At 42.9% G+C, this 24682-nt stretch overlaps 1 protein-coding gene across 3 annotated transcripts in view; it reads right to left on the bottom strand.

Annotated features, from left to right (window-relative positions):
* SH3RF2 (SH3 domain containing ring finger 2) overlaps nucleotides 1–18885 on the bottom strand; it is a 120239-nt gene extending 101354 nt beyond the window's left edge. The window contains exons 1-2 of one of the 3 annotated variants that reach the window (XM_077137314.1): nucleotides 18724–18885; nucleotides 17142–17625 (exon numbers count right to left, since the gene is read on the bottom strand). In XM_077137314.1, coding sequence (XP_076993429.1) covers nucleotides 17142–17519 — 378 coding nt within the window. In that variant the 5' untranslated portion in view covers nucleotides 17520–17625; nucleotides 18724–18885. Of the gene's footprint in view, nucleotides 1–17141; nucleotides 17665–18723 lie in introns of those variants that run through there. The other 2 variants (XM_077137312.1, XM_077137313.1) reach the window with 2 other exon arrangements.
* Nucleotides 18886–24682: the final 5797 nt, after the last annotated feature.

Here is a 24682-nt window from a genome sequence, read left to right as displayed (position 1 = left end):
TGATGATGATTTGATTTGGACATTGTCACAGCCTCAAAACCATGAGTGAATAAATTAACATTGTTGACATGACCCATTTCATGGCATTTGCTTGGAGCAGCTTAGGAAACTAAAACACTTAGTATCCTTTTTATTAATCCCTTTTCTGCTTAAATATTTATCTCCAGTGAATTTTATTATTTGCAACTAAGAACCTTAGTGGATGCACCTTTTCCCACCCACGTCACAGAGAATGCCATTTGGAACTGGAGAAAAAGAGGCAAACATATCAAAAGAAGTGGAGTCAAGACAGTAGAGAGATCTGAGAGGACTATCGAGGTTCTGAAGGATCTAGAGACTTGTTTTAATTCTGAACTTCCCAGTTCTATGAGCCAACAAATTCCCACTTTTGACTGAACTACTCTGAGATGGATTTCTGTCATCTGCAATGAAAAGAGTTGTGGCAAACACAGATGAAAGCAAATTAATATAGTCTCTCAGGAGCCCCCCAAATGTTTATCCTTTGAATCATAACCATTTTTCTGTCATTTAGAAATATTTTTAAATGTTAAAAAAAAAAAACCAAAATAATTTATGGGACTGAGCAAATGATTGCCTAAGAAGTGTTTTAGGTAACAATATCAATGAAGTTGGAGGCCCTTGTTGCCAATTCCGGGCTTACCTTTTTCATAACTTCCTTTTGCTTTATGTTTCAAAGATATTTTCGTTGCTGCCTTAGTTTTATTCTAGGTCATTCTGTATAGCTGGTCCCTTGTCATTTCTCCTGAGTCTTTGGCAACTGCTTTTTGATGTTCAGCAATTGGTCTAAATTGTGAGATTATGTGAATGCTTATTTGCTTTTCAGACAGAATTGCAACTGAGTGTCAAGGTCCTAGAGTGGCCTGAGCAGTCCAGGCTGTAAGCACCACATACGGTCTCAATGTATTCATGTTTCTAATGCAATGCTTTATGCCAAATCTGGTTTGGGGGTCTCTGACTCAAATTTAGCAAACTAAGACTTAGGCTCTATATCTGTGTAAGAAGATGCTGGTCCAGTTGATTTTCAAAGGCTTCTTTCAGCTCTCAGCTCTGTATTTCTTCTTATTATTATTTGTTATAAGATAGTCTTTTAAAAGAAAGCCTTGAGATGAACTTGGTTTAAGGGGTGTCTTTAATACAATACCCTGTCCCGATCAGGCCTCAGGCAGAGTCAAGGGAAGAATCTGCTTTGATGAATTTCCCATCTAGGGAAATCCGTCCCTGAGTCCTCAAGTCAAGTCTCCTGAGCGAACCTCCCAAGGAGGTAAGCCTGACTTGCTCCCAACTCTCCTCCCAGCTGAAAGCACCACAGGACGCGTCTGAATTGACTCTGGGGCAACCTAGTGATTCGGCTTTACTGGGCTCCATTCAGTCTTGATAACAACCATTTGAGATAAGTGTCAAAACCACGATTTTACCAAGGAGAAACTTCAGGCTCAAAGAGTTCTAGTGACAGCCAGCTAGAGAGAGCTGGGGTTCAAACTCAGGTCTTCTGGTTTCCATGCCAGTGATTGGCCCACTGCCTGACTGAGATCCTGCAGTAGATCCCACTGAAGCTGTGGTGAGGTGCCCCTAGAAATAGTGTGACATTAGGCAGATCCCATCTTTTTTGGTTTTAATGCCACAATATGGCATCTTAAGAGCATCAGCTTTGGCCAAATTCTAGCTTTGTCTCTTATTCTCTGTGTGAGCAAGTAAATCTTTTTGACTCTCAGGCTTCTTACCTGCAAAATGGGTGTGAAGATAGATAATAGTACCTGCTTCCCAAAGTAATTGGAATGGTCAAATGAAGGTGCTTTAGCATAGTGAGAACAGTAAGTTTTCAGTAAGGCTAGCTATATGTAAAGGGTTTATCATGTCCAGTTTGCATCAAGTTTTACTGTTTCTACTTCCAAATTTGCTCTCAAATCCATCCATTTCTCTCCATCTCCACAACCACCTTAGTCCAGGCCACCGTTATCTCCTGCCTGGACAATTGCAACACCTATTAATTTGTCTTCTACTTCCATTCTTGTCCCCCAGAAATTCGTTTTCCGCACAGGATCCAAAGTGGTCATTTTAAGCCAAAAATCAGGTCTTTTTGCATGGCATCTGGAATCCAATTCCCTTTCCTTGGCCCTTGGCCCCTCTGGACCTTCCTCTGAAGCCTTTTCTCATGCCACTCACCTAGTAGCTAATCATCCCTCAGCCATACAGGTCTTCCAGGCATTTCTTGAACTTGCCAAGTTCTCTCCTCCCAAGAGGAACAGGTTCAAAATGTTCTTGCTAGCAAGAACCAATTTCTTCTGCTCTTCCTCATCCTTCAGGGCTCAGCATAAATGCCTCCCCTTAGAAACATCTTCTTGGACCATGCTATTCAAAGATTCTTCCCTTTATCCTTTATCTCATATCCTTGTATGTAGCTAGTTTATACAGCAGGCACTTATCACTGTTTATGATTAATTTGGTTGCCGTGTGTGTGCCTGTGTCTGTGTGTTTGTGTGTGTCAGATGCTACTGGTGCTATCTCTCAGATCCTTTTACCACTGTGTGCAGTCTAGGATCACTTCCAATGGCCAGCACCTGCAACTCTTTTGGAAGCCTTCCTATGAGCTTCAAGAACTTACTTTACCCCTGGAGTAACCCTAAATGAACGAATGACAAGTACAGGCATATAAAGACTGCATCTGCCTCACCTCTTGGCATGGATTTTCTGAGATCTGCACTTCACACTGTTTCCCAGAGCCTTCCTGGAGCAATACTCTTGGCCATCCTCCCTTCCCCGTATGATGTCCCTACTCCTCTGTCCATGTCCTTACATCTCTCCCCAAATCTAAGAACACTCGATCTCATCTGCTTCTGGGAGGAATCCAGCTAAGATGGTGAATTATTTTCTCTTTTTGTCTATCCAAGAAGAGCATAAATTTTATGCCCACCTTGTTCATGGTTATATCCTGGTGCCTGTTTAATGTCTGGTAAATTGTGAGTATTCAATATATATTTGTGTAATCAATGAACACTAGTGGTTATTGTTATTTCAGTACAGGATTCCTCCTTCCCACTGAGTTGAGTTTATACTAGTGGCCTACCATGCACCCATAGAATGTGGAATGTGCTCTTCAAAACTTAGAGAAAAAAAAAAGATATTTTTTCCTCTAATGCTTTTGAAACTAGCATTCCTGTTCGGGTGTTAGTTTAGCAAGGTTTGTTATGGCTAGAGGCCCTTTATAGGAAAAACATCTCAAGAGAAATTATCCAGGACTTGGGCATTCTTCCTGGAGCCACGTGAAATCCCAATGCAAGATAGTTCAGAAATGTTTTATGGGACAAAAACCCATTAAGCTTATTTGTGGGTGATTTAAACAGAAAGCTACTGGACTGTGCCCACATGCCCTCCGTGATGATACACACCGAAAAGAAGACAGATGCATGTGTAGAAGACAGTAGCAACAGCAATAATACTAAATAATAATAATAATAATAATAAATTATTAACATGCTCTAAATGCATTTATGTATGGCCAGACCTTGAGTATGTCACATGTGTTATCCCATTTAATCTTCATTACTACTTATGGGGCAGGTGATCTGTTACCCCCATTTCTAGATGAAGAGATTGAGGTTTAGAGAGATCAAATGACTTACTCCAGGTTTACAGCTAATAAGAAGTACAACTGGGATTTGAAACCAGCTATTAAGACTTCATAGCCTCTGCTCTTAACTACTATTCTATCTTGCCTCCTGGGTGGGGAATCTTGAAAACCAGCTCACTGCATGAACTAACTGAAGTAGTTAGATAAAATGATTCAAGATTAGATTAAAAATAATATTGAAAACAATAAATATAAGCTGCAGCCCACTTGAGTTGCCTTCAAAGAGCTCCAGGCTCCCATGGAAGAAAGAGCAGACATGTTTGTGTGGCTCAGTTTCAGAAAGACTTTTCTAATATTGTTCCGCAGAGGTGTAGATGACAGAGTGCTTTCAGGCACAGGAAACTCCCCCGCATTGGAGATTTGAATGCACAGGTTCACTGGCTCCTCTGTGGGGAAGTCACAGAGAAGACTGAGACATAGAAGAGGTGGTTGGCTGCCTTGGAGGACCTTCAAGATCCCATTCAAGCATGAGAATCTAGAAGACAAAAGAATTAGGAGACTCCCTCAGACCCTGTGCACATGGCTGGTATGCAAGTAACATGACGTGTGAGAAAATTACAAATGCCATGTTAATAAGCAAAAAAGATATATGCTATGCATATTCTTTGCCTAAGGAGAGGCAGAGCTACTGTGTTGAGAGGTGAACCAGTGTAATGTGAAGACTTGGTGTCACTCTACATCGGTGACCTGGGGCAAGCTCAGCAGCACTCCTGAGCTTCAGTTTCCTTATCTGTAAAAAATGTGTTGCTCTGAGGATTAAATAAACTTCTGCAGGTAAATTATTTAGTACAGGCCCTTGAAGTCCAGCAGGGCTCAAAATGGTAGCTATTTTTCTGAAAACCTTTACATTCATATTTTTTCTTAAAAAGATAAATGCTAATACTTCTGTTTCCTTTGCATACTCTGTAAAATATGGGAGATGAAATTTTAAATTTGTGATGCTCTAATCTTGAAACTCAGAGAAACTGGTACTTTTCTGATAACCACAGTAATTGCTAACATTTATTAAAACTCAGATACATTTTATGCCATAGGGTTAGTTTTCAGCGAAGATAGGATTAGAAGCTGAGTTTCCTGAATTTCAGGCTCTATTTTCCCCCCACTTATACCAGACCATTTTGCTTATAAAGATGACAGGTTTCTGTAAGGAGTGGAACATAAACATTTTGCTCTGACTCTTAAATGTTTACATTTCAGGAAAAGCAGCCCAGTTCTGGATGAGACCTTGTCATATGTTCTGATACAATATCTGCCCCAAATACCCCTCCCTTGCACATTTGATCCCTTCATCAGCTTCCCTCTTTTTCTCCTTCTTCCTCCCTGGTTTCCTTTTCCCCTGTTTCGATGTCACCTGTACCTTCCTTGCTTTTTTTCCTTCCCTCCCCTCCCCTTTTCACACACTCCCTCCCTCCCTCTCCTGTTTCTCCTTCTTTATTCAGCTAGACTCATTTTTACTACTCAAACCCTTAAATTTCTGGCCAAGTGGTACCAGTTAAGACACCGCGTATTAAGAGCATGGAATCAGACTCGCTGCAGGTTAAATCATGCTCTGGAAGCTTATCAACAGCAAAGAATGGCGGTGTTGGTGCCAAAGGGAACTGACCAGCAATGGCAGATACTGCGGGGCCCCAGGGGGCTCCCAGGGAATGTCACCTGGTCATGGCCAACTTCACTGATCTTCTTATGATCCCGGCCCTTGGGGTCAGGCTTCCTGGTTTACATCCTGCTCTGCCACTACCTAGCAGCTTCTTCATCGGTGAATGGGAAAATCCCACTGATCTCAAAGGTTGATGGGACGATTAAAGGAAAACATGGTTATTTTGCGTAGTACCTGGCACAGGGTGTGTGTTATGTGATGGTCGTAGTTATTAAAGTGGTTATTAATAACCATTTCCAACTCCTCTCTGGTTTCTCTTTTTCTGGATTCCTCCTTCTCGCCCAGGCACTCAAAACACAACCTTACTTGACTGGCTGACCTCCTCCGTATCCAGCACAGTGCCTGAATTGTAACAGGCCTTCAATAAATATTTCATTACTGAATGCACAATGTTCATCGTGTTGCGAGAAACGGCAGTTAGATTCATGAGGAACTCCTGGTATCTCCCCCTGAGGGTAGAGGAAAGGAGACATACCATACATTTTGTCCCCGGGACCCCTTCCAGCCTGTCTTGTTGACAAGGGTGTTTCTTGATTTAAGGCCAGGTGTGCTAGGCATGACAGGTAGGTGCTTGCAGGAGATTCAGACGTAAATGGGAGGTGAAAAAAGAAGTCAAACCAGAATGGAGTCAGAGAATAAGGACAACACCAACTGGCAGGCATGCAGCAGCCTTCTGAACAGGTTGCCCTGGTTTTACAGAATTAAGGATGGTATTGCCATACACATAAAAGTATTTTAATTGGTTGCCAAGGCAATGAGACAATCACTGGGCACAGAGCTAGAATAGAATTCTGCAGAGTTACATTCACAGGAAGGGCATGCGTCTGTGATCTTAACAAGCAGCCTGGATATAAGAAAGACAAGGACACAATATATTTCAGTTGGGACTTTTGCTTAATAAATGGGAATGGCAGAGAAATGGTGGGGCCAAAAAGAAAACTCTTCCCAGCTCTCAGGAGAAGCAGGGGCGGCGAGCCCTCTAGATTTCAGATTTCTCCTAGGAGTGGTGAATTTCTATTGATGGGGAAATCCAAATGGAATGGTTCTGTCCTTGAAGGCAGGAGAAATAAGGAGAGAGAAGAAGGGAAAGAGATGACAGTGTTCCCTTCCTTTTAAAAGATTATAAAAAGCATCCAAGATCCAGGAACCTACATTTTGACAGAAAGAACAATTCTCAGTTCCTCCTTTTACTTCCTTCTGCATTAGAAAAGAAAAGAAATCACAATTAAACACGTTTCCTTCTATTGTCTTAGTTTTGTTTTCTGGAGTTTTTGAAGCATAGGGATTTTTCACAGTCATAAAACTTTGTGGCTGAGACCACTGAATCCTAAGTGCTATCCCAAGGCCTGGAGGATGGAACACTCTTACTCTCATGGAGTTTCCAGTAGGAAAGACAAGTGAGCAGATAACAATGAACAGCCCTGTTAGGTCCTGGGGAGACCACAGGGGAACACTGGAGACTGTGGGAATCTGAGGAGGAACCTAAGGCAGACTTCGGGTTTGAGACAGAGGGCAGACTTCAGGAGGGGGGGAATGAAGGGTAAGCTGAGCTCTGAAGGATGAAGTCACCCACATTAGGTGGAAGGTTTTATTATCGCCTTCTCTAACAACACTGGCAGTATGGCTGATTCCCTGGGCTTGGTGAACTGCTGTAGGCACTCAGGAATTTGCGTATTTTCCCTGCCTCCAGGCTAAAGCTTTCTTAGGCTTTCAGGGAAGGGTAACCATTACTGGTCCAAGTTCTCTGGCCTTTTCCCCTGACTCTTTAAGCTCTGCATAAAAACGGTGGTGCAAAGGCACATTTTCCAAAGCCAGCAGCATCTGGGACATGATAGCAGGAGTTGCCATCCAATAACGTGCCTCCCTGTGTAGTCTGAGGTTCAAAATCCTCAACGTCATGGATTTCTTTGAAGGCCTTGATGACTGACAATCAGACCATGTACATTAAAAAAAAAAGCAACCTCAATAACTGCCCTGAACCTTCCCCACAAATATGGGGATACTAAATTTTGATTTGTAACCATTTTCTCCTATTTTGCATTACTAACAACTTCTACACAACTCTACACAAACTTCTTATGTGTAGAGATGACAGTAGGACCCAACTCAATGGAATGCAGCAAGAATTAAGTGAGATTCTGTAGGTACTCTAAGTGCTTAGTCCAGGGCCTGACACATGGTAAGTTCTCCACAAATATAGTTTGAATTGATCAGTCCCTCATTTGGGCTCTCATAGCACTTTTTTCAGTCTTACATTCTTTTATTTATAACAGTATATATAATATATACATATATGTGCATGTGTGGGGGTGCAGATCTGTTTTATATATAATAACTGGTTCTATCAAATAATCATATCAAGTCATTCTACTGGTAATCTTCCCCAAAATAGATTCAGGTAAAACTAGATATTTATGCATTTCTTAGGTCATCAAACACTCGAGACTTCACTATTGATTTCAGTTTTGAAGCCAAACACAAAATCTAAAACACACATTAACTGAATTAAGGTGATAATGGTGGGTTGAAAAGAGTCACAGTTTTCAGAACAAGTAAACTGTGTATTTCACTTGCAATAGAGCCACGACTCGAACAGCAAATATTGTTCGCATCTCATAGCTCTCGTTGTGCGAGGGACTCCTGAGTATCTAAGGTGACGGGAGAATGAGTGAGGAGACCACCCATGTGACCTGCGGGAAGCTTCACCAAGGGCCCATTCCTTCTCCATCTCTCCTCTCTCGGGTTCTTGTTTCAGTGTGCAGTCAGCCATGATGGCCTCGAGTGCATCTTCAGCCAGCACGGAGCAGGACAGTTTCAAAGGAGGAAGCCAGAGTTCCTTAGCCATATCTGTGTTTTTGATGGTCAAGGCTTCTTCAATTGTTTGCCCTTTTTTCCATCTGATGGCGAAAGAGTCAGAGGCAATCGCAGAACCACAGCCAACTGTTTTAGTCAGAGGCAATCGCAGAACCACAGCCAACTGTTTTAAACCCGGTGTTTACTGTTCTCCCCTTTCCATCCACTTGAATCTGTAATTTCCTGCTACTGCCACAAGCTGGAGGCCCCAGCAATCCAGTTCCAAAATTTTTAGATGTCTTGTCAAAGGACCCCACATTTCTAGGATTTTCATAATGATCAACTACCTTCTAGTGATAGGGCCGGGCCGTGGCTGACAGCTCCCCAGCGGGCAAACACAGGTTCCGGAGCGGCAGGGCTAACGCCACATGTCCCGTGGGGATATGACTCTCTCATAGCACTTTGCTAAACACCTTTATTTTGATATTCATTAACTGCACCACAATGAGTAGTTTACATGGCCATCTCTTCCAAAAGGCCATGAGAGCTTTGAGGGCGAGGCTGATGTCTTATTTCTCCCGTGGAGCCCAGCAGAGAGCCTTCCTCATAAAGGCGCGCTGTATACGTGTATTCACAGAATGACAGGTGAGAGATAATGATAACAATGCCTGACATGGATAGTCCCCGAGCTTACTATGTGCCAAGCCATGTGTCAAGGGCCTTATAATAGTTATCTAGTTTTATCCTCAAAATGATCCCTGATGTATTATTATTCCCACGTCCACAACCACACATATCTACAAGTGTGGGAGAACTGTAAAAGATAAATCTACCTGGATGAGCACAGATAGTTAACAGCTACTGGCCTCTTACTCCAAGCAAACCCTGTGCTAATCACCTCCTTAAGGCCTCCCAGTAACCCCAGGAGGCGGGCCTTACCGTCTCCATTTTATAGCAATGGTTCTGACTCAGAGAAGCCAAGCAACATGCCCAGGGGTACCCAGCCCGTGCGTATGAGGGCAGGGCCTTTGTTCAGAATCAGCAGGCATTTTGTCTACTTGCCCCACTGGAAGATATATTTTTAAAATGATACCCAAACTACAGAATGAAGGTTTTTTTTTCTTTTTCTTTTTTTTTTTTTTAAAAAAAAACACATACGCGGTGGAGTTTGAGCAGCCCGAGAGATAGCGGGCCCTGTTCCTGCCAGCAACGCCGTACCCTTCGTTGGAGGGAATTCATCTCAGCTCTTAACCCAGTGGCAGATGCTTTTAGAGCCTCTTCCTTTCTTCACCCGTATCCCCGTCAATTAAAGTGTTTCTCTCAACGAGACAAAGCATTTCTCTCAACAAGATCAAAGGAGCACATAAAACCAGTGGTATCTGCTAAGGAGTTTATAGGGGTGGCATCATATAGGGGTGGCATCTCCTATCTTTTCAGGGTTCACAATTCAGGAGTTAAATGGTTTGGAACCTGGCCCACTGCATTTTCTGGAAGGTAATATTTGTCATCCAAAAAGGTATTTAGTAAGGTAGCAAGGTCATTCAGGTCAAGCATATTTCAGAGTCACCACATGACTTTATGCTCCACTGTGTGCTCTTCATTCCCCACATCCCTCCATAATCTCTTGGTCCACAAACAGCTCATCTCAGCATCATGAGGAATCATTTCATGCTCCCATAAAGTCTGCCACACACACAGATGTGCTCATTTATTTACTCGTCCATTCAAAAAATACTTGGGGTTCCTACTATGGGCCAGGCTGTGCGCTGGGTGTTCAGGGCAGATCATTGGGTTAGACAGACAAGTTGCCTTTTCTCTTTGTGTTTGGAAAAAAAAAAAAACTGGAAAAGCAACAGGGAGCCTAGATGAACTGATCCAGGATTAACCCTCAAGCCTGAGCCCAGGAGCTGCCCGGTGCTTCAGGAGAGAGCCTGGTACAGGGTGGGCACTTGGGTACAGTCTATTGATTACTCTGGCCTCAGAGCTGGGCATCCGGAGTGGGGCACCTGTGGAGGCTGAGCAGCGCCCAGCTGCAGGAAGTTGCTCATGGAGAATGTTGCTCCTTGCCCATGTTCCCCACTTACATTTGGATGCTCTGGCTGGCATTCATACATGCTGGCATTATCTGGTAATCTGACCATTTCAATGAAAAAAAAAAGGCTCTGCCAGCAAAGCTGAGAGCTTCTCCTCAATTACCCAGTAAGCTCAGCCACCCACTTGCAGTAAAGACCTCTTGTCAGCTGCACTGAATCCATCAGATAGCTGTAGATACAGCCAGTAGGATACCTGATAACATGTAGCCAGTTTGGCTGCGGGACAACTCATGCAGACAACTCTGTGACTTCCTAAGCTGGCCCCATCACTTCTGCATCTCCTTTCTTCTCCCTGTTCACCAACTTCCATTCTAATTCGAGACGTTCCTGTCCTTCTGTGCCATTCCTATCACCCACATGTCCGAGTAGACCCAGCCTTTTCATCCCCTGACTACAGCCTTACTGATCTTAACACCTATTTCTTCCAGGAATTTTCTTTTTATTGGCCAAGTTTCTCGTCCCTCTAACTTAATCACCTCACCACCTGACATTGTCACATGCCATCATTTCTTGGGTCCAAGACTTCCTTGTTTTAATCAAATTTTGTTGGGTATAATTTAAATATAAAAATGGACCTATTTTAAGAGTACAGTTTTATGAGTCTGACAAACATATACATCCATTCAACCACCAACACAGTCAGGATATAGAATATTTCCATTACCCTGGAAAGTCATTAGAGTTTAGTTTTGTCTTTTCTGGAATTTCACATAAATGGAATCAGACAATAGGTACTCTTTAGTGAGACATTTCTTTTTTTTTCACATAATTAACATTTATAAAACTGACTATCTTACAGTGACGATCTAACATTGCAGTGTTTCTTTTTTCCACCAACAGCTATAATAGACAATACATCTTATAATGGATATATTTTAAAATCAGGGAGAAATATACATAAACACAAGGAGAACCTCTCTGACCCTCTCTTTCCTTATTTGTATAGTAGAGATAACGGTGTATGTGTGTACACATATACATATTACACCTGTGTGTATATATACATATGTGAAAATATTATACACCTATATGCATATGTGTGAACACATATATAGCAAGTCTTTTGTGATAGCTAAAATGAGATAAGGCATGTTAAGAACTTATCTCATGGAATTGTTAACATAATATATGCTAATAAGTGTTAGCAACAGTAAATAACAAAACAACAACAATAATAGAGAAAAAGTCTACTGGCTTTAGATTTGGAGTTCTCTGCACACTCACATAAACATGCAGAGATCCCCATTTAAAATCCAGAAAGCGGACAGCAAAAGGAAAGAGGTTCTCTAAAACATAAATTATAATGATGGAAAACAGATCAATAGTTGCCAGAGGTTATGACAATAAAGGGATAGCAGGAGAGAGGGTTTTTGGTGTAATGGATCTGTTCTGTATCCCGAATGTAGAGGCAGTTACAAATGGATGGACTGGGCATGAGGTTTTCCTTACTTAACCTCAATTATCCACCATGAGCACGGGAGACATGTCACCTAAGGGATTAGCCAGAGATATTTTGCATTGTTTTCTTTCCCTCTTAGGAAAGGTTGCTTGCCCATGTGTTCCCTTGTACTATAAAGAGATTACAGAGGAAGAGAAAGTGCTTGACTTGTAAAGAGCATATTCATTCATCCAATTCCAGGTGCCATTACAAAGCTTTGGGCTTAATGGAAACCTCAAATAGAGCTCTACACAATTTCTTTCTCTTCTCTCTTTCTTTCTCATTTCCTTTATTCACTGGTTATACATTAGACCAGTTTTTCACAAGGTGTATTCGGTAAACTATTAAAGGATGTTCCACAAAGTTCTAGGGTGAGACAAACCTGAGATTAAAACAAAGTTGAATATTTTTCCCTACTGCAGGACTTTTCAGAACCTTTGTGGGTCTCTAGGTGGTAAGAAGCATTTCCCAAATTTCTTTGACAGCTGCCACGTTTTATTAACACCTGGGTGTTTTATTAATGGTCCATGAAACAACGTTTGGGAAATATTGCCTCAGACTTAACATGCTCAGTCCTAATGCAGAGGTAACTAAGCCCCAAAAGTGAACTCCTATTATATTACAGACCATTAACTCATTCCAAGAAGAGTTATAGACAAGTTCTTGGCATTAGAAGACATGTCTGAAAAATGCTTCCAACTCACCATCACCATCCTCTGCAGTATTTACTTAGTTTCTAACAGTGTCCAGCTATAGGCACTATAGGAACCTACACAACAAAGTAAACAATCTCACCTCTACTGCTTACTGTCTTAAGAAGAAAAATAAAGTAAGGTTCAGAGAGGTTAAGCAACTTGATCAAGGCCTCCCAGCTAATAAGTGATGGAATCCCAGTACAAACCCAGTTCCATCTGAACACAAATCCTTAGTCAATACAAGTAATAAAAGGGAGGAGCCTGTAACTAGGAGGGAGGTGAGTGAGAGTGGTTGAATGGCAGTGCCAATTTTGGGCCATATAATTTTTAAAACATTTGCAAATGTGTGTGAAGCTGACAAACTATTTCAACCTCAGGCCCCTACCTTTATATCTCCTTCCACCTGCCACACATGCTCTTGCTGTCCCTGCTTTCTGTTTTCAGGGGCTTGGGAGGATTTTAGTTCCCTTGCAAACTTAGCAAAAACCACTGTCATATATAGCTCTGTTGCAGGAAAAAAGGTGAACCACCTTCTGGTTTCCACCCAGCTTTAGTTCCCTGATGTGCTTTCTGACCTCATTTTTCCCCATCATTTGCTTGCCACACCAGTTGAAAAAGCTTCTGGGACAAAGCCAGTTGGTCTGTGTGCTGAAGGTGGCAGGTGTGTTCTTGCTAAAATGGGACAAGTAAAACAGGAATGTGGGTGGCTGGCACGATGCTTGACAGAGAAGGAAGAAAGTCCACCCTGCAATACTCATAGCCACGCACTGGCTTTGGAGATACAGTGAGAGACCAGGGAAAAGGAAAGATAGAAAAGTTAATGAAGAACCTCTATGACGCTGAAGAAGGTGAGTATTTGGGGAGATGAAGTTAACCTAGGGAATTTTCTCCTAGAACCAACTCACAGCTTCTTAAGGGTCCCAAAAGTCAACTGCAAACCCACACCTGCTGGGAAGAATCACACACCTGAATCATGGCCATGAATCAGTTGGGGTAAACAAAACAAATCAGAAATCAGAATGCATGGGTCATCTCTGGATGACACTTGATTAACAAGGGCTTGAGAGAGGGGATCTAATTTAGATTGGAAAGTGTTAAGTCAATTCCATAATAACAGCTAACAATTATTGAGCATTTGCAATGAGCCAGTCACTATGTTAAGAGCTAGCCGACATGCATCGTCTCATTTATTTCTCACAACAACCCTCTAAGATAGGTACCCACTCTATCTCCAAATTTTCGATGGGGAAATAGAGACCCTGAGGTGTAAGTGATTCACCCCAAATACACAGCAGTTGAGGGGTGGAACGAGGATTTCAAGTCTGATATTTTCCAAAGCTAAGCCTGCCAATTCTTAACTTTTCTGCTTGACTATCTGACCTAATTCAGAAATATTGATTTGTCTGACCTAATTCAGAGATATTATTAAAGTGTAATAGATTGAGGAGGAAGAAAGATCAGCTCTTCAGGAACCCATAATCCTCTTGAAGGCTTGCAAAGTTCCTCTGGCTTTACTGAATCATGGGAAGGAATAAAAATCACTGGGGTTCAGGCTGCTGCTGCTGGAGGCCCTTCTAGGAGTCTGCAGATCTTACCTGTTGGTCTGAAATAATTGCAGGTTGTAGAAACCTACAGTTGTTTCTCAAGTTTTCTTTTTACACAATCAGCTTGGGAAGGTTTTAGACAGGTAGGCACAATGGGCTATTTCTCTCTCTCTCTCTCTCTCTCTCTCTCTCTTTCTCTCTTTATGAGGTGTGACTATTGGTTCCACCCCAGCATTCTGCCTGGCACAGGAAGCATCGGCTTCTTTGAGCCAATAAAAAGATCTCAATGAGCTTGTTTTTCACATGAGCCCAGGTGAGCAGAACAGACTCTAAGTGTAGAAAAACTCATGTACAGAAGTTAAATGAACTTGTTCAGAGTGCCAGCTTATCATCGCATTCTCTGGAAGAGGTGTTTTACAAAATGGCACCTTGTGACAACAGGTTATTTATTCCCTCTTAGGAGAGTATTTTATACTTAGTATTATTTTGACCTGGACTCAACATAGAATCAAGTTCAATAATAACACCTATTACATTCTCCTGCAAGGGCTATAACTCTTTCTGTGTTTTGTAGGATGCCTCATGCATGGCAGGGCACAATAAAAGGTCAATAACAGTGTTTACTATGATAATGATCCTCTCAATGCCTTTCATCTAAAGACCTCAAAGAACACTGTAAACACTAATTAGTTAAGTCTCACACTGGCGCTCTGCTTTTATAATTTATTCTTCCATTTTACAGAATTTTAAATTAAGCACCAGCAAACCTAAGTGGCTCGTCTAAAGTCATACAGTAAGTTTAAAGCAATAATAATGATGGTGCTTTGCATTTACAAAGCATATGTTTTCTAAGGAGGTATAAGTATGTTGCAAAGATAATTTTCACAATATTGTGAAGGAAGGAGGGTAGCATGCGTTACCAGCTCTGTTAACTAGACTGGATAAACTGAGGCAGGAAGGGTAAGCAACCCAGCAAGGAATTGACTAAGGATGCAAGCCCATTCCTCTGACTCTCACAACAATGTATGACATCCCGGATAATCCTCAATTCTCATTGAGGAGAGATACATGGCTGCTTTCATACATACAAGAAAGACAATTATATCTGAGGCAGTAGAGACAGGTTGCAGGATGACAATCACATCACAGGCAGGACAAGGTTTGTGTGTTTTTCCACTCAGAGAGGCAAAATTAAAATGCAGGAGGGGGAAGAGATGAACCACTTCAGGAAAGGATGACCCAGGAAAGAAGGAAAGGAGGAATGGTGGGTTGGCCAATGATCAGCTCTGTTCTTTTGCAGCATGTAGATACTAACCCAGGTCCTGCCTGGAAACAGGGGCACCTGACAGCTTGGTTCTGTGTTTCTGCCTCAAGATAGGACTTGGTCTTATCAAGTTCAGCTCAAAGGATGCACAGAGATCCAGGGACTTGCAGTATCTTGATGGCTGTCTCTTACGTATGACTGGTTTTCATCCCCACAACGCTTGCACCAGAGGGGCCCGGGGAATCCTGTATGGTTTAAAAATTTGATAGCTATGTATCCACTCTACCTTTTCTTAGCAACATAGCCACATCAAAAAAGATGAAAACATGAACAAAAATACTGAAAGGCAGATAAGGGACTTGCCTCCTCCCAGTCTGGCAATACTTCCTTGGTGAGTAATGACATTCTATTGCAAAGACAGCAAGTCAGACTTCTGCAGAGTGGGGGAGGGGGAAGGTTGCTGGGTCTTAGGAATTCAAAGAAGGGATTTGTTGACCTGAGATACAGCCAGTTTCTCAATAAACAAGGAATGTTTGAGAAGTTTGCTCCCTGCCCCCCCACGCCCCCAACCAGTCACCCAGTCTTCTCCAGGTCTATGGGCTCTGATTGATGACCAGACCAGGGTTAATGAGGAGATTTAAAGAGAGCCAAGACCTTTTCTGGAATGTGTTCACCCACACAAGCCCAAGGCAATCAAGTCTGCAGTGAAGAGGACTGCACCAAGGTCTGCCTTCTTCCCATACCCGCTTTGCATGTGTGTCCCCTCCATGCCACATGGGCGGCTGACAGATATCGTGAACAAGGGAGGGAGGGTTGAGTTTTTGGAAGGAAAATGAGTTTGTTCTGAATGCCCATCACAGGCCTGTTCTCCAGAGTGGGGAAGGGATCCGTGAAAGCCCAGCCCCTCTCTACACACACGCACACACACACACACACACATACACACTGTCACTTGTAATAGCAGGGAGTCATGGGACTCTACTGTCAGTAGTAAAGCTTTATAGCTTGCTCACCAGCACGACTTCACAGAATGCAGCTTTGATATTCTAAACATGCAATGACCCAGGCCATAGCTTTCCATGTTCACTTTGGCACACTGACTCCAGGGGTGACAGTGCAAATAATTATTTTGGACTCACAAGGACCACATTCTTCTCTCGAGATGTGCTCTTACAAAGCATCCCATAGCAAGGTTCACAGTCAGTTCAGATAAAGTCCACAGGGTGTGCTTGCAGGGTTGGACAGATGGATTTGTATTATTAAAACACCAAAAATATTACCGGACAATCTCCGGTACAGCTCTACCATGTCCATTCATTTTTTATTGTAGCCCCTAGCATGTATTTCATGCGTGGCTTATTCATTTTGTCAAGTAAGATCCATCTGCAGGGCTCTTGTACACATCCATTGTATTTCATGGCCCGGATTTGCTATCAATCAGTACACCCACATACACGCTTCCCTCCTTCACGATTTTTGAGTGTCAAGTATCTTGATAGCTTCAAACAGTTTATGAATGAGCATTGTCATAATGGCACTTTATGATTGGGAGTGGGAAGACAGATTTGGGTAAAATTAAAATAAAACCTGAAATTGGAAATTTCTCAGAGATCTCAAAGGCAACAAGCAGCTGGATTTGTTTTTCTCTCTTTTTCCTACCCTCCATACATTTCCCATGCACGAGTTTGGCCTCAGAACAAGAGAAGGGAAAGACAAAAACATAATCAGGGAGGCCTTCCTTGTCCTGCCGCCTTCAGTACAAGAAACAGGAACCACCTAGGGAGGCTTCAATAAATGCTCACTTCTAAGGAGAATTCTCAGACTGATTAGACAGGCTTAGGATTCTACCTACACTTCAGAAAAGTGATCGCTGATCCCAGAAACTTAGTAGGGAACCAACCGCAAACATTCTTGGAAGTGCAACTCCAAGAAGATCCTTCCCAACTCTGGGTAAACACAAATCCAACCTCCACATGGACACGATACTAACAAATAAGATCTCTCTTACCCCATCCATGTGGATCCTGATATTGGGCACCAGCCGGAAAGTGCCGGACTGCAGTCCTCGGGGGCTGGCCCTGCTTTTCGGGCTGTCCTGCAGGCTCCACACGCCAGGCCTGCGTAAGTGGCCCCCTCTGCCCAAGCTCTGCCCTGAGCGCACACCGTCCAGAAGACGCACGAGCAGCAGGTTGGCTGGCAGCGCCTCGATGCTGCAGAAGACCAGGGTCCTGCATTCTGGGCACCTCAGCTCTTTGCGGGCCTTGAAAATCCTCTGTAGACATGGTTTGCAGAAGGTGTGCTGGCAAGGGAGGACTTTGGCTGTGACATCGAGCTTTTCGAAACACACAGGGCACTCCAAAAGATCAAGTAACGTCACATCATCCATTTTATTTTAACACTCCAGTCCTGACCTGAAGGGGCAGCATCCACATTGTAGGGGCAGCCGAGCTGAGGGGGCAGTGCCGGTCTCTCCAGAGCCTCAGATTTCCTGCCTGTTTGAAGGGGAAAAGAAGGGAGGATAGAACTGTGACTGCTCTGAGATGTATATCCCACCTACATTGAGGCAATGTCTCATAAGGCAGTTTGCAAGTACTTTGTTCCGGCACCCAAGTTTCAAATGACTCATTCTGATTCAGTGCTAGCAGGTACAGGACTCCTGCCTGCTGCAAGGAACAGGAGCCAGCAGCATTCAGCAGAGACTGCGCACAGGCTCTCTGTGTGGAAAGGCAGAGAGCAAAAATGGCCTGCTGAAGTGGCACACCCCCTCTTCTCTGCCAGTCTGGGCTGGGAGGGGGTCCTTTAAAATCTGGGTAAAGCACTCAGACACTCTCAATTCTCAAATCAGAGCCCCTCCAGAATGTAATTTCTGTGAAGAGATCTACTCCTTCTCTCTCCAGGTTAATCTATTATCTGCGCCACATGCAGGTAAGTTTAGTTGATGTGGGTAAGTTTATCTGAATCACATCAGATGTAGAATTATTCCCTTCACAATACATCTTCCCCCATTATTTTTCATCTAACAATGTACAAGAGAAATCTCTACTAGCAACCCATTTTCAAAATTGTTTTGCCTCGACCTGGGAGCTTTCCTCTCTCTCTCTCTCCCTTTCTTTGCCTGCTCACCAAGATTGTCTTAAACAGCCTTAGAGACAAGATTCCTCCCGGCAATGTAAGGTGGCACAGCCTGTTGAGTTACTCTGACAAGTGTTTTCAATTTCAACTGAAGCAGGTAGGGATTCAGGACTGTGCCCGCAACCTGCAAAAACCCAGGATGGAACAGAACATACAGGTGCGGCAGGTATGCCTGCGCGCGCGCGCGTGTGTAAAGAACCCCTGTTTCAGGAACAGTTTCCCTGTGGACGCCTGAGAAGAAGTCTCCAGCTTAGGAAAGTCTCCTCGGAAAGAGTCAGCAGTCCTTCACACGTGCCCAGGTATGGGTGAACGCTGCAGCCAGGAAGGCCCCACCAGTAAGCACGGCGGACGGTACACATGAGAGATGGCGCCTCGCTTTCCTCGGCCACCTCTCCAAGGATGCCAGGCGCGGGCGGGCTGGGGACCAGCGGGCTGGGGACCAGCGCGCTGCCACTAACCTTGCGCGAGTGACCTCGGCGGAGTTCAGCTCGGCTCGCTTGTCCGCTCCGCCGCGCTCCCGGCGACTCGCTTCCTCACCCCCCAGTGCCGCCGCGGCCGCCTGGAAAACTTGAACAACTCGGAGTCTTACTCAACTCGAGGGATCGCCTTACGCAGCACTATTACCGCGCTCACCGCCCGGCTGCCGCGCCGGCAGGACTCTCCTCCCCCCACCCCCGCCCCGCCCCCCCAGGAGGGCTTCGCTTTCTGCTACGGAACCTTCCTTTACGGAACTGGGTGGATTTCTGGGAAGCGGTTATGAGATAGTACGTAAGCCAGCCCCCCAGGCCAAGTATTTCCAAAGTTTTATGTTTTTACCTTTGCGCCTTATCTTTCCAAGGCGAGTTAAAACGTGTTCAGTTATGCCAACGTGATTGTGCGGTTTTAAAAAAAACACAAAAAACTTTACAAGGATTTCTCTGAAATGGGCAGAAATATTAATGGTACCTCTGATAAACTCTTTCAATATACTCCGTCTCTTCAAAGAATAATAATTTTAAAAATGTCCCAGTAGTACATACATATCCTTGAAAAATAAAGTGTACAGAAGAGTTTTTTTTTACGGAAAAGCAATGCGCTCCAGCTCTCTGCTGTTCCCCCCACTGTAGTCTTTTTATGTCCCTAAATAATACTTATATTTCTTGGCTCATCGCTAATACATTTCATGGAAAGTTACAAAGATATCCAAGTAGAATAAATAGATAATAATAATAATAATAATACCACCTAACATTAGGCTATCCTTTTCCTGGGCCCGGAACCGTTCTAAGTGCTTTACCTTTATTACCCCATTTAATCCTCCAAAAATTCCTATGATACACTATACCCTTCTTTACTTTCACTTTGAAGTTAGATAACTTATGTCAGGAGTCACAGCCAGTAAAAGACTGGTATTCTGTGCTCTTTACTAAGTTAAGTGGTGATATAGCTTTAAAAGGGAGGATAGGTGAGCTAAACCTCATCTGGGGTAGCAGGAAGGCAAAAGTTAGCTGATTAATCAACTTTTGCAGACGGGGCAGCTCTGCCCAGAGAGATCAAGAGATTCCTTAAAGTTGCTCAGTGACTTCGAGGCAGAACTGAGTTCCTCTGATTTGTACTTGGGTGTTCTTTATACTATATCTTCTCTCTTATCATAAAAATGTCAATTCTTTATAATGCAGAAGGCATGTGAATACAACTCTATGGGAGAATCCTAAGAAGGGAGCAAGAGACCTGAAAACAGGTTGTGGTGGCTCAGGTGGTTATCAAAGTCTTTCCATGTCCAGTTTCGAAAATGTAATCAAGCATGAAGCTCAAAATAAGGAAGAACAGAATTTTAGGATGGAGTAGATGAAATCATCTGTCTTCTCAGCTCTGACAGCCTAATCTTGATATGTGTCTATTTCAGAGGCTGCTTTCAGCTCCCTTTTTATTCATCTCACTTTCTAGAAGATTTTTGAGCTCTAACAGAATCACATCCCCTTCTGTCTGCCTGCCTCCTTCAGTGAATTTCCCCTCGTCATTCAGTGCCCATTAGGAAGTCTCTTGTAGTTTGCAAACCTTTTGCTGCCCCTTATCCTGTTTCCTATTTAGCAAAGCTGATCTGGTCTCCCCGTGAGCTCTCCTGCCGACCCTCACCCCTCTTTGGAAAGGTCCACTCCAATGTTGGAGCTCCCTGCTGCTGCTGCTGAAGGTAACACTTACTCCTTCCCTGTCTCATTCCTATGCACACTATGTATACCCACCTCTGCTCTAACACACACACACACACACACATCTATAAGTGCAACACAAACACACACATACTTTTAATAATAACACTTGCTGTATGCTGCAGACCTAGTTAAGACTTTAAACAGATTGTCTCATTGAATCTTCTCAGCTGCCCTACAAGTAAGCAGTTCGGTATGGTAACTTTCCCAGGGTTACAAAGCTTGTGATGCGTCCCCAGCCTTGTTTAACACCAGGGCCTGAGCTCCTTGCTGTTATTGCTTCCCATGGCATAAAGTCAAGTACATGTTGTAAGTTCACTCATATATCTTTGCTGTACAAATCCACACGCACTAATCCATATATTCATATCACACACGCCAGCTGATCCCACGGCCAACCTCAAACAAAATGTTGAAGTCTGATGTGCTTTGGCTCCTTTGGCTCTCCCTCCTTGCAGCTTACCCAGACTCATGGCCCCTCCATGCCCCTGTGTGGCTGCTGGTGTCAAAAAGCTTCAAACTCTCCCAGCCTTGAGAAAAAGGGATCAAACCAGCTGGGCCCCAGGAAGGCGGGACAGATTCAGTGTATTACTCTGCCCAAGCAAATCTGACATTTAAAAAATCAGCCAAACAGAATTACTGATGGTAGAAATTTCGGCACTAGTAGCAGGACAGAGAAAATTTACGGTGAGCGGAAGAGGGTTCTTTTAGGACCTTTCGAATCACACCCTCTAGGTGGTCCCCAACACCACCCACACATGAGGTTAGTTTTGGTGGAAACTGGAAGAAAAATTTTCCTTTGAAGCCTTTGATGAAGGAGGAGAGTTTTAAATGGGGATTTCACCCCAGCTTACCCAAACACTATCTTGGCGTCAACTCAGATGAACATCTAGTCTTTAAAAAACAAACAAAAAGGTCAACTATGCATGCTTTGCCAGACTCTGGGCTCAGGCTATCAGCTCCACTGCTCCCATTCCATCAACCCTACTGTTTATGGTTGTGTTGTTACATGCTTCTTACCGGTTTTCCTCTTTTTAAATACTTGCATGATATTTATGAGCTTCTGCTATTTGTATTTACAAGTACATCTTCTAAAGTTAGATTTAAAAAAATGAAATCTTACCGTGTGGTTCCCCAGTTCAAAACCTTCAGTAGGTTCCTATTGGCCTTAGAATAAAATCCAAATCCTTTTCCTGGTCTATCGGTGTCTGCATGGTCTGGCTCCAGCCCATCTCTCCTGCCTGACCTGTCCCCATATTTCCTCCTCACCACACATTGACTCTCTCTCTTTGCACTTAGGGCAGTTTATGTTTTTCTGACATAGGGTATTTGTGTATGCTCTACTCTCTGTCTACAACACCCTCCTAGTTACTGTTTTCCTCCTCCTCTTTGCATTTTCAACCACTAATCATAATGCATGTTTAGCTTAGATGTCACTTCCTCGGAGAGGGTTTCTTTGGTTCTCATGATTGAAAGTTTATCCCCCTACACTTCTCCTTTATATTGGTTATCACAAGTGTAATTTAGTAAATTATTTTTATAATGATTTATTTAATGCCTGCCTTATCCAAGGAGCTTAATTGTCTTGACATTGCCCTATTCTTGGAACCTAACACAGTGACTGGCATATGGTTGATGTGCAATATTTGTTGAATGGGTTTATAAATGAATAAAAGAATTGTGTTCTTAAAAACTTGTTTATATCTGGAGAGATGCACATCAAACTTGAAGTTAGAAATGGTTTTATATTGCACACCTCTTGGATCACACTTTGAATCTTCTTGGTCCCACCTCTTACTAAGCTACTGCCAAGAAGGCTTTCCCAAATTCAGAGGAGGCCACCTGGTAGTGTCTCCCCTGGGGGCCCTACTGTGAGCTCTTGTCTACTGCCCCAGAGCTTCTCTGGTGTTGCTATGTGGAATACCCGTGGGAACTTGCTCTGCACCCACGTGTGCACAATCCTAGAGAGGGCCATCCTTGACTAGTGGGGGCAGGACTCTATGAACGTATGCTTCCTCCTTTCATTCTCGCACTCAGGAAATTTTGAAACGACGTGAGGTTCTGCAGGCTGAGCGCCATTTGCTTATTGAATGAATAATGCAATGATGCATCCTTGTATTGGCTCTCCCTCATTCCCTTTTCACTACTCTTTCCCTCACTCCAGATCACAAGGAAACTACCACAAGCAAGATTTGCCTAAGGTTAAGAGAGTTTCTTTCAAATTTAAAACTAAGTAACAAAATGTGCAGACAAATTATCTCAATCAAGTTTACTTACTTATTGGAATTACAATTTTAGCAATGTGCTATTTTCATTTGACTCTGGCTCTTAACCCTTTGGTGGTCTCAAGGTCTCTGCCATGAAGTAATTATTTGTAAACAATCCTGGAATCCATCAAAGGAGTCAGGTAGCTGGAAATCCAAAGTTTTAGAGCTGAGGGAGTCACGAGGTAACCTTGTGAGGCTTCACTATTGCTGGTAGCCTTGTTGGAGAGACCATGTTTTGTACTTCTTTGCACTCTCCCTTCAGTATCTACTGTAATATTGGCTATATGTTTAAATATTTGAATGCAAATGTTATCTATTTCCATGGTGCTGAACTTGCCCATGTAATTTGGCTTTTTAATAATACTGGGTAATCTTTGGAACTATTCAAGGAGAGAAATGATTGGAGGAAAGTGGACACTTACCATTAGTGAAAAAAGTGAAGGAAACAAGAATGGCAGGAATTGAATTCTTATTAGAATTAAAATTAGCCAGCTATTAGACATGTTGGCTTTCTGGAAAGGTGCAGGACTAGAATGACTCTCAGATTTCCTCTCCATTCTGGAGGATGTTTGCCGGTAAAGAGCATACTTCATGACATTCCTATGCAATCACCAGACTACAGTACAGTGACTTAAACTCCTGGCACAGACAAAGAGCCAGGCCACATTTTTTGAAGGTGACTTGTGGTCCTCAGGCTTAATGAGAAACAGCATGAGCCAGCAGCAAGGTTTTGGGGTCTAGCACACTTGGTTCTAATCCCAGTTCTGACAGTTACTAAGTGGATCACTTGAGCAAAAGACTTCATTCCTCTGTTCCTTGGATTCCTCATCTATAAAATGAGTCACTAATAGGGGCTACCTCATTGACTTATTCTGAGGAGCCAGTGAGATGGTCACATAGAGCATCAGTATAAGATATAAGGTTCTTCTTTTTTTTTTAAGTAGAACTCATAAGAGAACATGGAGTCAGGTGGTTTGCACTCTAACCCAAACTAAACTATGTGCTGTGTGGTTGGTCTGCTCTTACTGACCAAAGTATGCTAACCCAATTATCTCTAAGCTCAGTCATTTGTACCCCATTTAAAGTTTTTTGCCGTAGTTATATGCTTTTTTAAAAAATGTTGAATCATGATTTTACTGAAATAAGTTTATTTTCAAAGGAAACATACTACTTCTGTAAATGGAAAACCAGTTTCACCTACAGTAATTTGAAGGTGATGCTAAACACACAATGACAATAAAGTGTCATTGAATTCCAGTTAAACACTATTGCCTACCTCGAGCTGATGAACCTGAAGCCTGTTTGCTTTGTGTGAAAAAGGGATAAATAGCAAGGGTTAGAGAGGTGTTAAACACTAGCCCTAAACTGAGGCTTTTTCCTTGATGCGATCTGAAAGAATGAAGGAGGGATGAAGAGAGAATAATTTTCTCATTTGTGTGATTCAGTGTTATTCATTTGTGTCAGAGGCTTGGGGCAACTCTGCTCTTGTGTCTTATAAAGAAACTGGGATGATATAAAGGAAAAAAGGAGGACAGAACCATATCTGTTTTCTGTGCTGTAATGGTGGTTTGATACCTCTGCACTTGATGAGAGACTCTTACTTGCATTTCTTCCTCTTGATTTTACATAAGAGAGAATAGTTTATTAAGCATAGTTTTATTCTTTAAAGGAGATTAAAAGGGAGCTCTAAAAGTAGCTTGTGAGAGGAGAAAATAGGAAAGTGAGTTACAATGCGTCTTACTTGTCTATTGACGTTAAGAATTTATCTAGTGGGCGGGCCGCGGTGGCTCAGCGGGCAGAGTGCTTGCCTGCTATGCCGGAGGACCTCGGTTCGATTCCCGGCCCCACCCCATGTAACAAAAACGGAGAAACAGAATACAATAAAACAAGAAAATGTTTAAAAATGTTTCCCTTTCCTCCTTCCTTCCTTCCTTCTATCCTTCCTTCCTTCTCTCTCTGTC

Source organism: Tamandua tetradactyla, chromosome 20, assembly GCF_023851605.1.
Source record: "Tamandua tetradactyla isolate mTamTet1 chromosome 20, mTamTet1.pri, whole genome shotgun sequence".
Taxonomy (NCBI): Eukaryota; Metazoa; Chordata; class Mammalia; order Pilosa; family Myrmecophagidae; genus Tamandua; species Tamandua tetradactyla.
Note: the sequence above shows the minus strand (reverse complement) of the source record. Positions and strands in the feature narration are given on the sequence as shown.